Source organism: Bidens hawaiensis, unplaced genomic scaffold, assembly GCF_021521415.1.
Source record: "Bidens hawaiensis isolate Kalapana, Puna unplaced genomic scaffold, B.hawaiensis_p1.1 tig00044596_1, whole genome shotgun sequence".
Lineage (NCBI taxonomy): Eukaryota > Viridiplantae > Streptophyta > Magnoliopsida > Asterales > Asteraceae > Bidens > Bidens hawaiensis.
The window spans coordinates 57,595-72,721 of NW_027497902.1; the positions used below are offsets into that span (position 1 = coordinate 57,595).

At 36.8% G+C, this 15,127-nt stretch overlaps 1 protein-coding gene and 1 pseudogene across 1 annotated transcript; one reads left to right on the forward strand and one right to left on the reverse strand.

Annotated features, from left to right (window-relative positions):
* The first annotated feature begins 830 nt into the window (after window positions 1-830).
* LOC143595010 (protein NRT1/ PTR FAMILY 6.2 pseudogene) lies at window positions 831-1,307 on the forward strand (annotated as a pseudogene).
* A 7,810-nt stretch (window positions 1,308-9,117) lies between these two features.
* On the reverse strand, window positions 9,118-13,476 carry LOC143595015 (uncharacterized). The gene is made up of 7 exons (XM_077074170.1): window positions 13,296-13,476; window positions 11,521-11,578; window positions 11,352-11,432; window positions 11,150-11,185; window positions 10,822-11,061; window positions 10,604-10,745; window positions 9,118-9,689 (listed from the first exon to the last, which is right to left on the reverse strand). Exons 1-7 carry the CDS (start codon window positions 13,469-13,471, stop codon window positions 9,217-9,219), a joined length of 1,206 nt encoding a protein of 401 aa, XP_076930285.1. The 5' UTR covers window positions 13,472-13,476; the 3' UTR covers window positions 9,118-9,216.
* Window positions 13,477-15,127: the final 1,651 nt, after the last annotated feature.

A 15,127-nucleotide genomic window follows, 5' to 3' on the forward strand; every position in this document is an offset into this window, starting at 1 on the left:
GTGTTAGAATAATTTCATAATTCAGATAACAGTACTACTATTAGAAACTTACAACTGACAAGTACAGCGTTCGCCAATATTCAGAGCGGTGGGACCCAAATCTAGTAAGAAATAGTGCATCAAGACCGGATGTAACACCTTTTGCAACCATTGATACCAATATGACACCTCGTACTAATGGAACACCAGGTAAATACCGACGACATGTATGTACGTTGGCTTTAGTCACAATGATGGCTTTAGTACAACGAAACATAGCGGAAGTACGAAAGCAACAAAGATAATTCTAAAGAAAATTAAACTGATATGATATTGAATGCTTAAAAACATTGCAATATTGCATAGTCGTTCTCTATTCTAAATTTGGTGGATAATGAAAGATTTTCAAATAACAAATTGTCAAATAAATATTGAACTTAAATACGAGCACTACTACAAAATTGGGTCGTTTGTGACGACAATAATCGTCGGAAAATTGCATGAAACAACCATTAGTAATAATTTTTTTGACAAAAAAGTTTTGTTGGAAAATTTTTCTCTCTTTTCAACAGTGTATATTGATGCATAAAACGTGATTTACATGTTTTATTTTTAAAAAGATATGGAATGGAAATCATTCACAAATTGGGGAATAATTTCTGTATGCATCTTATTGGCTTATAACTCCACATATTGCACAAAGTTATGTCCGTTTTATGTTGGGGCCTTCATGCCCCCTTTTCTTTATAGGAGTTTGCTAACTCTTGAATAAGCTCTTATCGTTGTACGAACCAATCCCAAAGGAATAATTGTTTATTTTGTTTTCTACACGTTTCACTGACATACAAAGAATGGCATTAGGGTTAATCCTCTCAACCCTAGGAATGGCAGCAGCCGTGGTGATCGTAATGAAACGATTATCTGTAGCCAAATCCGTTGGTGGAACAACCACCAGAGAGCCACTACCAATAAATGTATTCATGCTTATCCCTCAGTTCTTGCTGGTCGGAGCCGGCGAGGCATTCATATATGCCAGCCAATTAGATTTCTTTATCACAAGATCACCAAAAAGCATGAAGACAGTGAGCACCATGCTCTTTTTAACCACCCTTGTTCTCAGGTTTTTCAAGAGCAGTTTTCTTGTGTCGGTGGTGAAGAAGGTGACCGGAGCCCATGGTGGAGGAGGCCAGGTGGCTTGCCGTGGAAGATTGGATTGTTTATATGGATTATTGGTGATTTTGGGTGTCATAAATTTTGAGGTGTATCTTGTGGTGGCAGCTTGGAACAAGAAAGATGACAAAACATCAAAAGTGGTGGATCTGGTTTGATTAATCATGATTCAGGACTACTTTAATTGTGTATTTTCTTATTTATATGTTGTTCAATGTTTTTTTAATGTTCAACAACAAAAGTAATTGTATGAAATTTCGAAATTGAATTTATGAATTTTGATAAATTCGAATATTCTTTGAATTATATATACAAGTGGTTATATTTTATTTAACTTGAACTGAATCAACTTCAAATATTTTATGAGTCAATCTTTAGTAGCTAGCATGTTGGTCTGACCTGGTTACGCTACTAAGTGCGGGAGAAGAAAATTCCTTCATGTTTAGCCCAACCGGTCCCGGTCTATCCCTAACAATCAAAAAGACTAGCCAGTATCATAAAAACCAATATTTCCACTTTGTGTACACAAATATGTATAATCACATATCAAAACATAACTATACAGTCAGATGCACTAAACCCTTATAATCAGTCATATGCACTAAACCCTTATAATCTTAAAAGCTCAAAACACCAACTACCAAAAGATCAACATATAACCACAAATCAAGCAAAAAGACAACATTAACCATCAACTATCCGACTCTTGTTCCTTCAATAACCTCCCCGCTTCATCACGAACCTGTGCGCTCTTCATTTCTACTTCGTCCACCTTAAGCCCATGTAGTTTCACATATGTGTGTGTTCTTGAGTGTGTGTGTGTAGTAAGGAAATGAGAATGAAGAAATGAGGAGTGTTTGGGAAATTTGGGGTTTATATAGGGGGTCCATGGGCCCTATGGCACATAACCCTCTCCTAACCATTCCCAAGCCCAAACCCAACATAATCCAAACACCAATCAAACAATTAAATTAACATAAAGTTCTTTATTTATTATTAACGAAAAGTAGGATGTTACAGGACTTTAATTGAATAAGAGGTCATTTAACCAAAACTACGCAGTTTGATTGGTTTCGTGTATAAAGTTACATATCTAACAACATCGTATTCACTTTTCTCCAAATGGCAAATAGCATGTATACACATACAAGTGCATATGATTTAGCAAAGAACTCTTAAAATTTAAGAGGTACAACATCCGTTGAGAATTGTATATACTACCTATAATGCATGTCTTAAAGAAGTTTGGAGGTCATATATAGTGGTCTTTTTGTCCCACTGACATATTTACGGTTTGATTTATTCACAGCTTTAACTTCACAACTATGCTCAAATTTTGTAAATTTAAACCGCAGATATATTTCCATCCCAATATCTTTACCCATTAGTTCCTCAAATTTTATTCTTTTTTTAGTTTTTTTTAATATCTCCTAACTAGCTTTTGAACCCGTGTATTACACGGGATTTATGTAACACCCACAAAGTTTAGGTCCAAATTTGACAAGTTTATAAAGATAAAGGACCAAAAATAGTTATGAGAAAGGTAATGAGAAAATAAGATGATAAAGAAAAGAAAGCATATTATGTTAAAGGAATAAGTAAGGAAACTCCATCCCACATGGGAAGGTGGAAAAGAAATGAAGGCATTTTATAAGGAAAGAGTTTTTCATGGTAATGTTCTTATGAGACTAACCACTCTCACAAGTCCTAGCGGAGGGTGCGAAGCACCCGACGCGCACGCGCACGGACTCGGACTCGGGCGATGGGCGTAATGTGGCGTTTTGACGGCGCACTTGGCACTACGCGACGGGTAGAACATATTGATCATCGCGCTACGCGATGGTGTTTCCCAGGAACTTAGAAAAAGGGGCGCCGTGCTACGCGATGGTCCAGAAGGTAGGGGGTATCGCGCTACGCGATGACCGGGTTAAGTAATCAGTGCCACGTGGCCAAACACGTGTCCACACGTGGCATCATCTTATAAATTGCGGCATCGCGCTACGCGATGGTCCCCAAAATTTTTCCTATAAAGGGGGGCTACGGGTTTGAAGGCAACTCATCCCAAAAACACCTTTTATTACACACACTTAACATTGGGATGCATGCCCAACTATTGTGAGGTTCCGAGGTCTTGATTTCTCCTAATTCGCGCAAGAATTGAAGTTCCGACACCTCGTAGATTTGTCAAGCAATTTAGAAGCAAGGGTACTGACGATTTAAGTTTCAATAAGTGATAAGGGAGTAGAAGTACTGCCCGTACAAAAACTTAGGCAATTAAAATACCCGCATGAGGTAGGTGTTCTACTTAAGTTATTATTTTGTTATTATAAAGGCTTAGACAATGGTCGGAAGTATAGCCTGAACCTTGATTACTAATAAGCATAACATACCTTTTCATAAGTAAAGGTTATAGTCAAAGTATTGTTTTCTTTGTAATTAATAAATGTGAGAAATAAAATAATATTTCTCTATGATTAAGAAATATACGCAAAGGTTATAGTTAAAACAAAGTTTCTTCTTGAAGAAGAAACCCAATATAGATGTTTCTTCCTAAAGAAGAAACATAGTATATGATTAATGAATAGACAAATGGACTAAAGGTCCAAATGTTTTAAAGAAATGATTGTCAAGGTTAAGCTATACGAAACAGACTATAGGTCTGAAGCTAGATCATTGATCTAGATATTTATACAAAGGTTGTTCTCGTACTATATGTCCGAAATAGAAAGAATGCAAAAATCAGAAAGATACACTGATCAAGAACAAAGGTGAATACGCTAAACCTTTTTATGATTATGTTTTACGACATGAATACGTCTAAACTTGGATAGCGTGAATACGTCCAAACCTTTTTATAGTGTGAAATGTTTTATGACGTGAATACGTCCAAACCTTTTTATAGTGTGAAATGTTTTATGACGTGAATACGCCCAAACCTTTTTATAGTGTGAAATGTTTTATGACGTGAATACGTCCAAACTTTTTTTTATTAGTGTGAAATATGTTATGACGTGAATATGTCCAACCTTTTATGAATGTTTAATGACGTAAATACGTCTATGGATTGTTTTAAAGATATTTATTTTCTATGGAGGGTTATCCGTAGATAAAGAGTTAGAAAAGATTTTATATGAGGATTGGTACAAATCCTCTATGATTATGAAATGTTTACTCTTAAAAACTATGGACTGTTATCCATATGTAAAGAGTTATGAAAGTATTTGCATGAGGGTTGGTTCAAATCCTCTAAAAACGTTTTGATACAAGGTAGTACTAAACACTCAGGCTAAAATACATGTGTCTGGATCCATTCATATATGATTTGTAGTAGGCCACTACAATCATATTGACCATGAGGCAAGTGACTGTCTCTAGGGCGAGTGAAGTCCGATTATGTGGTCTATTGGTATTTTTAGTTCCGATGAGATGGGATGAGGCCCACTGAGTCGTTGAACACTATTGGTGTTGTATCATAACGAAGGTGATTTTGTATATGATTATATTATGATAAATTATGAAAATCTTTTATTGAGTCAGCGTTATTCACCAGCACGTAGCTGACCTATTTCCCCCTCACATTTAAGGGAAACAGTAAAGGTAGAACAGACAAGCAAGCCAGATTAGAAGATTGGGAACATAGTCATTAGAGGTGATCTGATGGCTCATATGTTTTAATTAAAATATTGTGAAAAATCATATTTTTAAATGGCAGGTATTTGAAATATCAAAACGGGTATTAAATTCCCGAGATTTCATCATAATAATATTTTATGACTTCCGCTAAAAGAACGTAACTCTGATATATTTGCAAAACAGGTACCAACTATTGGTCATACAACCGAATGGAAGCAGCCACTTCAGTCTTAAGATTTGGCCGCGAGAATTGGGTTGTCATGCTTTTGTAAGTAGCGTGTATCCCCGAGTGTCCACCCAAAGTGGATGAATGAATTCCAAGAGTGCTTTTTTTCAGCGTCGCCTACGTTAGGAATAAGTAGTTTTCCTTGAATACATATAACCCCATTGCGGACGGCATTATGTGGTAAAGAACTCGGATTGCTAAGGATTTTTTCAATTAATGCTTTACCCTTGGTATCCATCTTGTAATAGCTACACAACTCGTCTAACCACGCGGCCATGGTACCGAACGTGCGAGTAAAAGCAGGTCGTTAACGCGACTTAGCGCATCAGCAACTTTATTCTCTTTGCTGGGCTTAAAGTGAAGCTCGAAGTGTTGTCATTGACGTCGGTGGGGGCCAATTATGAATTGCCGTGAGTTTTACGGGTTCAGCCTATGACATGACCTAAGAAAGGTATTTCAGTTGCACCAAAAATGCACTTACTTTGCTTGGCACGATATTGATGAGACTAAAGCGCCTCGAAGACATACTGAAGGTGTTGGTAGTGAAGCTCCCATGATGCACTATATATTGGATAATAATCCTTGTTCGCCATAGCTGCTACGTAAACATTTAGATTAGGGTCGAAGTCTGGCAACTAAACAAACAATGTTAGACGGTTGTTTAACAACTGCTGTAACTGATTAATGCAGCGTTTGGAAGCGCCTCTTCATCCCCTATGTAAACAAGCGAATGTTTCAGTTTGTAATTGTAGAACAAGAAACGATTTGTAAGTGATATATCAAATCTGTGTTTGTGTTATCTTGTTCGTATCTCAATATCTTTTCATTTTATTAATTAATTGCATCTGTTGCAATTCAGTTTGTTTGTGATTGTGTGTAAATCATGACTCCACCTTTCAAGAGAAAGTGGATCCCTGGAAACCAATTTGCTAACACTATATATCAAGATATTATCGAAAAAAACCAAAACAAATTTCCTCAATACCAGACGAAAAAGATCGTTCATAAGCTGCTTGAAACATTGAAGGTGCGTTGGTTAATCTGAATGGCATAACCAAAAATTCATAGTGACCATCGACGGTGCGAAAAGTCATCTTACATATGTCGTTCGGAGCGACTCGTATTTGGTGCTATCCACCCATAGATCGATTTTGGAAAAGACCATGTGAAGTTCGTCCAATAATAGTGATAGATAATTCGTTGAAACCAACCAAACGATTTACAATGAAGCGGCAGGTAAGCGGGCAACAAGCTGCGCTGCAACCCCCTTTTGGATAGAGGGCTCGATAATCAACACAAAATCGCCATGAACCATTTTTCTTTTGAACTAAGAGGACCGGAGACGAGTATGGGCTTTGACTCGGTTGAATGACTCCTTGCTGAGGCATATCTTAAATTAGATCGGTCATGATTTGCTTTTGAAAGTGAGGATATCGATATGGATTAACATTCGATGTCAAGCACAATATCCGCACCTTCAACCGAAAGTATATAATGGGTACCGAGAAAGCTTTGTTACTTAAAGCAAGTGGTACCTTGGCACAATAGGAAGTACATTCAATATTTTGCCTATAACCAAGAACGGTACAAGTGGTACATTCAATAAGGTAACAACGCGCGGCTGGATTACATTGTGCGTGCTACCGTAATCCAAAAGAAGTGTTACTTTGTGACCGTCAATTCCACTGATTAGCCGTAGGTAGGGCTGTTCACGAGGCGAGTCTGAGTCAAGCCAGGGTGGTTTCGAGCTCGGGCTCGAAATTAAACGAGGCAACTTAGCTAGGCTCTAGCTCGATTTTGAAGTCAAACGAGCTTAAGATCGAGCCAACGAGCCAAGCCATGACTCGAGCTGAGCCTTGGTCGATTTTGGCTCGGTTACAAAAATGATCCAAATCAGCTCAGAATGTTTCAAATCAACTTTTTATAGTGATTTTTATTCGAGCTTTTATCGAGCAAGCCACGAGCCCCCCGAGCTTCGAGCCTCGAGCTTTTTGAACAGCCCTAGCCGTAGGGTCCGAGGCGATAGTAAACCAAAGAAGGCGGCGTTTGAAAGTGACAAAAACTCTGGTGGAATCGGGCTTGTTGGTACGGTGGTTAGTACGGTCATCGTTGTCGTCAATTAACAAAAATTGCGGAGGGTTGCACTTGTGGCCTGGAAAATATTTTTCGGGACAATGGAAACAAAGTCCTTCCGTTTGATATGCTTGTACGGTGGTCGTTTGACGAAGCTTGAACAAAGAGCCTTGGTGGTTTTCGTATTCAGACGGCCCAAAACGTAACTCCAAGGCGCGTGTGAATTCAAGCCAAGTGCCTAACAAGTTGTTATTGTGTAGGTGCTTGTACCAACTTAATGCTTCGCCGACGAAATAAAACACCACTAGATTGACACATTGGTAATCCAGGGTATTATAATTTGCGAAGTAGTTATTGGCTTGAAAGATCCAATCAAGATAGTAACCCGTAGAGTGGATTAGGCTCCAAGAACAAGAAGAGAGGAAACAAGAAAACGATTTTCTGATTTTATTTCACAAACTAAACTTACAATTTATAGGGAAAATAATTACCCCCCTCCCCCCGCGCGGGCGCAAAAGAAGCATATCAAGTCTTGCTTATCATATACCTGTTGAGAAGTATTTTGTACTGCATATTACATAAGCTGCTAACATGTTTTTTATCTCCAAAATTTGTGACAGTCAGGTCGTTGTAGTCTGCAAAGGATTAGCGTCTTACAAAAGGTTTCTGCAGAGTTTTTCGATGAGTTCCCATGAACATACCCGCAAAAGTTTTGTAGTTAAGATGGGGGAAATTTATGAAAACAAATTTCAAGTTTTATGTATCATTTGCAAGAAACTCCAGAAAATAGGTATTATAAACTAGTCGTGACGAGTAGTTTGTAGAACCAATTAGAACTTGCCACGTGTCCATAAACTAACCGTAACGAGCACGTTCACTAATCATTTACTCGTCACGACTAAATAGGTTCCATACATCGTAATCAACGCCCACGAGTAATTCATAAGTCCTTTAGTCGCGACGAGTAGATTATAAGGTTAAACTGGTCGCAACGAGTTAACTACTAATAAACTACGTACTCGTGTATGGAATGTAAACCAGGTAAATTAGTCATCACGACTAAAGGACTTATGAATTACTCGTGGGCGTTGATTACGAGGTATGAAACTTATTTAGTCGTGACGAATAAATGATTAGTGAACCTGCTTGTTCCGTTTAGTTTGAGGGCACGTGGCAAGTTTTAATTGGTTCTACAAACTACTCGTGTGTTATCAAAATATACTCGTCACGACTAGTTTATAATACCTATTTCTGGGATTTCTTGCAAATGGCACCAAAAACTTGAAATTTGTTTTCATAAACGCTTATTTTCAGAATTTTCCCATAAAAGGGATAAACCATTGTATTTACCTAGCGGGTTTTTTTCTTGATAGGTTTGTCGAACGATGTTGGTGATGTGACTCAATTTGGAATGATTTCGGGAGTCCTCTTATTCTCGAGAATGGTGTTCGACTGTTTGTGACACTCCGTAAAACCTACCAATAAATGTTTTCGTACTTGAAATAGTAGCAACTACTAAATCAATGTCCATACAAAACACGTGATGTAACTTGATTCAAATAAAAGCACATGGAGTTTACGATTTGTTAGTATAACAGCATATAGAGATGACGAATGTGATGGTATACGCTTGGATTGAGCGGTGAATGTGATGTTGTATATAAAAGCCATATATTGCAGCGAATGTGATGATATACGGCCATACAGAGCAACAAATGTGATTGTATCTGCCCGTATAGAATTATATGACCGTATAGCATATTTATCGCCCTATAGAAGCATATGACAGTATAGCATATTTATCAATATAAGTATATTCCTCTGAAAATGCTGTTCCTTAGGCTGTACCCGAAAAATTATGTATTATCAAAATCAACCAGCATAAAAAAAATAAAGAAATAAAACAACACCATGGAACTACATATTACTAAACTCCATATGATCATATAATCTATTACAAAACGCGTTATATCCCATCCTACCTGTACATTTCATGCAAAAAAACCAAACTGCGCCTCTTACCTTATACGACGAGCCTAACCCCTTCCTCTGCGGCTGGCCCCAGTCATATATACATTATTATTATTATTATTATTATTACACAAAGTCACAAACTCGCTCTTACATTCACTATCTCATAGCCTTGATCGTCTAATGCGTTTTAAATACGATGAACGTTTACCTGCAGCTGCAAATGTCTTCCTATTTTCAAACTTAATATCCCAACCTTCAATGTTTTTAGGGACACAAACATCAAACAACACTTGTCCAAGAACACTGTGTGGGTTCAGGCCCGGTGGGCTGCCTAAATGGACCGTTGTCTTTTGTTCGTCTTGTAACGAGCCTGACTCCTTAGTGGTTTGATACTCGGCTGAACTTGGTAAGAAAAAGTGGTCATTTGGGCCGGTTGCTACTCGTCTAAGGCTTTGGTTTGAATCTACTGCTGCTTTTTGGAGGTCGCATATTAATTCGCATATTTTGTCGTGCATGCCTTCCATACCGTTTCGTTCGCCGAGTTTTTGAAGTTTTTGGTTGAATATTGAAACCGAGTGGTCGAGAAATTCGGTTACTGCTGCTCGGTATTGGATGGGGTTGTGCTTGTAGTGACCTATGACAATACAAAAGGAAAGAATCATAAAATAAGCATGTGATTGGTCTAGATTAATGGGTCAAAACACGTAAATTAAGGGTGTGAACAAGCCAAGCTAATTGTGAGCTACTTGAGATGGTCTATAAGCTCGAATCGAGCCGCGCTTAAATGAGCTCGATCCCGAGTTCAAGCCTATAAATAAGCTTATTTAACAAACGAGCCTAAGCTGGCTTGAGAGAGCCTATAATTATTTATATAACTTTTATTTAATATTTTAAATGTATATGTACATAGTAATAAGCTTGTTTAACAAACGAGTCCGAGCTGGCTTACGAGCCTATAATACTTATATAACTTTTATTTAATATTTTAAATGTATATGTACATAGTAATAATTATGCATAAACCTATGACAAAATAACTGACTAATATTATAAAAATAATAATCAATATATACAAAAAACAATTATAGACATATACAAATTAACAAATAAATAATAAAAGAACAGATCCGGAGCTTGAAAAACTACTCATAAGCCAATCTCGAGCTTAAAAAATAGAGCTCGAAACAAGACGAGCTCAAGCTCTGCCTCTAGTAAGTAAAACGAGCCAAACTCGAGCCACTTTGAGCTTGGGATAGGCTCGGCTCGTTTCGTTTCCACCCTTATTAAAAATGTTCAAATAATTCATTCCCGAGTAAATAAAATAAGAACAGTTGCCTACAACAGTCTTTTTCCACTCGTTAAGCGAACATGAAAATATCATTATTACCATTAATCATCTCAGTTCGTTTATCGAGTGAAACAAACTGTGCCAGTAACTAATTTTATGAAATCTTGAAATTGAAAGGATGTACATTAAATAGACATGCAAACGAGCAATTAACGGGATAAGGGCAAGATCGTCAATTTGTCATACGAGTTCAAACTAACCTACGTGAGGAGAGTCCTTCCATCCAATAAGACGAACATGCCCTCCTAATCCTTGTACTTGTTGAGCAAACGAGCAAATAACCGGATAAGGGGCAAGATCGTCATTTTCCGAACACAATATCAGAAACGGAGCACCCAAACCCTATACATTAAAAACATCATAAAAACGAGTGTTAGAATAATTTCATAACTCAAATAAAATATTATTAGAAACTTACAACAGACGAGTATAGCGTTTGCCAATATTCAGACCGGTGGGACCCAAATCTAGTAAGAAACATTGCATCAAGGCCGGACGTGACACCTTTTGCAACTACTGATACCAACTTTGATGAACCGGGCACGTTGAGAATGGAAGATTGCAGTGCGAATCGAGCACCCAAATCACTGGTCACGTTGACCGGACCCGAGTCATACATTTGACCAGAGATGCAGGTCATGATTAAACGACTATCATCCTTCACAAAAATGAAAAATTATTAAACTTTGAAAACATAATAAAATCTTGAATTTATAGAAGATAAATATATGAAATTATATACCTACCGGATTAAGATGTGCTTCACATGTGCTTTCAATTATCTAAATCATAATTATAAAGATTACTCGTATGATACTAAATTTAAAAAAATAAAAAATAAAAAAAAATTACCTGAAGAACCTTATACATACAAGCTTGTGAACCGCCAGAAAAGGCTGACGATACTAAATTTAAAAAAAATAAAAAATAAAAAATAAAAAAAAATACCTGAAGAACCTTATACATACAAGCTTGTGAACCGCCCGAAAAGGCTGCAAACACCAATGGACATGGTCTAGCCCTCAGTTCCTAACAATATATAGAAATATATTTGAACCAGATTTCTAAAGAATGAAATTTTTATTTGGCATAAAATAGTTAAAAGAAGTAATTTAACCTGTAAAAGCTCGTTGAGAACGGAAAACGCAAGTGACGTGGCTCTTTCTGGAAAAAATCTGCATATATTAATTGCATTTAAAGACTTGGAGAAGTAAAAGTACATATCCAAACACAATTTCAATCCCTTACAATGCACATATTAATAAGCTGTAAGTGTTGCACAAACATATTATATCTTTAATATATTGATTCAATAATGCTAACCAGGGGTGTCAATGAGTTGATCCAAGACCGAGCTCGAGCTAGATTCGGGCTAAGCTCGCTTACTATTTTTTTAATTATTTATTAAAAATTTATCATTGTTTTAAGTATATTTTCTTAATACATTTTTATATATATAACATAATGTATATTGCTTAGTTTTTTTATCATAGTTTTTACATATAACAACAATTATTAAATATACTAAAAAAACAATATACATAATAATCTCGTTTAGGATGGCAAGCCGGCTAAAGCTCCCTCGTTTATCAAACAAGCTTAAGTGGGTGTTTGGGGAGCTTCTGAAAAGTGCCTGTTTGCTTTTTGAAAAGCAACAGCGGTTTGGTAAGCAGGTGTTGATGTGTGTTGAAAAGCTTCAAGGTGTGTGTTTGGCTGAGCTTCTAAAGATTGCTTATCTGCTTTTTCAAAAGCAAAAGCTATTTGGTAAAGCTTCAAAAGCGTTTTTCAAAATTGTTTTTGCTTTTCAAAAATCAAATAAGCAACTTTTAGAATCTCGACCAAACACCCCCAAAATGAATCTTTTTCCAAACTTCTTTTGCTTTTCAGAAAGCAAATAAGCAATTTTCAGAAGCTCACCCAAACACCCCCTAATTTTAGGCTAAGCAGTTAATGCGGAAACATATCGAATATCGGTCGAGTACCGATATTTGAGATATCGATTATCGCGGTGGGATATCGTTAATTTTAATATCATGCAGAATTTATATATATAGAACTTTTAACACTAACATTTCAGGATGCATACTCTCCTACTATTAACAAATTATCCTTTTGCAACTATCAAAACACTAAGCCCACCTGTAGTGGGCGCTTCTCACCCCCATGGCGCCCCATAGCACCAAAAACACCGCCCTCTGGGGCACTATGGGCGCCATGAAGAGGGGGGCGCTTCCTACACAGTGCCGGGTGGGGGGAGGGTTGGTTTTGATTGGTAGGTTTTTTATTTTTTTTTCTGATAAATAATAATAATAAAATAATAATAAGATAAATGATTGTTGGGGATCAATCCACTTAATAGTTGCTGTTCACGAGTCGAACCAGGGTGGTTTGAAGCTCGAGCTCGAAATTAAAGAGGCACCTTAGCTAGGCTCTAGCTCGATTTTGAAGTCAAACGAGCCTAAGATCGAGCCAACGAGCCGAGCTTAGGTCAATTCTGGCTCGGTTACAAAAATGATCAAACTCCGGTTGTTTTAAATCAAGTTTTTTTACTATTTTTATTCGAGATTTTATCGAGCGAGTCACGAGGTTTTTGAACAACCCTTCCACTACACCCACTTTAACCATAAAGCCCCCTACGGTGACGTGGCGCCACATGGCACATAACGCCCCCATAGGGGCTCTATCCACTCCAAATGGTCTAACAATTGTAACACTAAAAGTTGAAAATTAATTAAAACTTAAACCACTTAATATAGCTGATATTATCAGTACCGATATAAACATTCAAATTAAACCCTTTGAATCTATTCCTTTATATAACATATAAATACAAAAATATATAAATCATTAAAACCCCTTTATATTACATATAAAAACATAAACTTTACTTACGGATTGAGAAAATCAGAAGCAACAATAAGCGAATTCCAGCCGCAACCCGAATACAGGCCCACGTAATCATTCAATTGAATTGAACCCCAACTGAAACCCACAACGATGCCTTTGAAACTATTATTATTATTGGTTCGGAACCAGTTAAAGGCTCCGCCGGTGCCGGAGGTCAACATAACCTTATCCAGTGATTGAAAGACGGTGGTGAATTCAATTGGTTGAAAATTGTGGTGGTGGGGTTATACAGACGACGGTGATGCGACTGCGATGTGATCTGATCGCTTGGCCGAGACGTGTTTTCTTTTCAACAAGATTTTATTTATTTATTTATATATTTCATGGTTACTATTATTATTATTATGAAATCGAACCCTTTTGAAACCGGTTTGGGTTGAAACCGGTTTGGGTTGAAACCGGTTTGGGTTGGTTTTAGTGATATAGATGGTGCTGATGCGGCAATGTGATCACTTGGGCGAGACGTGTTTTAGGTTTTTTATTTGTTTGTGTATTTATTTGTACTGATTATGTAGTCCTTTTTTAGATAATATGAAGTAACTTTTTCATAATACAAAATGGGGAATATTATCGAGTCGGGGGTCTTACCGGAAGTAGCCTCTCTATTCCTACGGGGTAAAGGTAAGGTTGTCTACATCTTACCCTCCTCAGACCCTACCATAGCTTTTGCTATTGGTGGGATATACGGAGTGTGGGATATACTGAGTACGATTATGATGATGATGATGATGATGATGATGATGATGATGAAAATGAGGAATAATCCTCATCAATGTTATAAAAATCCCAACCAAGCATCGATCAATCTTTGAACCGGCTTGTTGTCAATTACTTTCATTTGTTCAAAATCGATGAAAATTGAGAATTTTATACATAAAATTTGAAATATATATGTATATTTAAAAAATTACATATAAAATCCAATTCGATTAATCCTGACTAATCCTTATTAATCTCGATTAATCATCAATCCTTACCTCACTGTCCGACTAGCACCTACCAATTTTTACAACATTGGTTATGCGTACATAATAACTACCTAATGGGTGAGCAATAAATGAACCATCAATTGACGCTGAATGAAAAAGTGAAAATTAACGAAATATAACTAAATTTTAAGTATCGGTTTTTTATGTACTTTCAATTAGAGATGCAAAGGAGTCGCGTTACTTACGAGTTACTCAAGCTAATTGAATCTTGTTGTGGTGGGTCCTTTGTATGTGTGATGGTGGGTCCGGTGATGATGTGGCAATGTGATCTCTTGGTGGAGACGTGTTTAGGGATTTTTATTATTTGTTTGCTTTACCGTGGCAATGTAATGATTATGTCATGTTTTGGGATAATATAAAGTAGCCTTTCATGATACAAAATGGGGAATATTCCTTATCAATGTTATATGTACATAACTAACTACCTTACGGGTGTGTAATAATCGAACTGTTAAGTGATAACGAATTGAAAATTGATAAAATAGAACTGAAATTAATCAAAAATCAGTTATCCTTCTTTTTTATCTTTTTGTGTACCTCCAGTTAACAGAAATTAACCGAACCATCATGTTTTCATATATTTCTAATTTTTATACGTCAATTTCGTTTATTTCATGTTTTATACGTATATTTCATGTAACTCTAAGCAGAGATTGAAGCCCAAGTTTGGTTTTGGCTATTGACTGAAATGAATCGACAAATTAACCGAACAAATTTATGTTACCGGTTTTGGTGGATATTTTGCAACAACCGAGATGCGGTTTTCAGTTTCAGTGTAGTGGAATAACCGAACCAATATATGTACACCCATATCACATATCGCTAACG

What these genes read in the sequence shown, in the direction of transcription:
- LOC143595015 (XM_077074170.1), bottom strand. Translation starts at nt 13,471, where the DNA reads ATGTTGACCTCCGGCACCGGCGGAGCCTTTAACTGGTTCCGAACCAAT. An exon ending in GCTTCTGATTTTCTCAATCC is followed by an intron (nt 11,579 to 13,295) that starts GTAAGTAAAGTT and finishes TAATATATGCAG; the next exon opens with ATTTTTTCCAGAAAGAGCCA. An exon ending in AAACGCTATACTCGTCTGTT is followed by an intron (nt 10,746 to 10,821) that starts GTAAGTTTCTAA and finishes TTTAATGTATAG; the next exon opens with GGTTTGGGTGCTCCGTTTCT.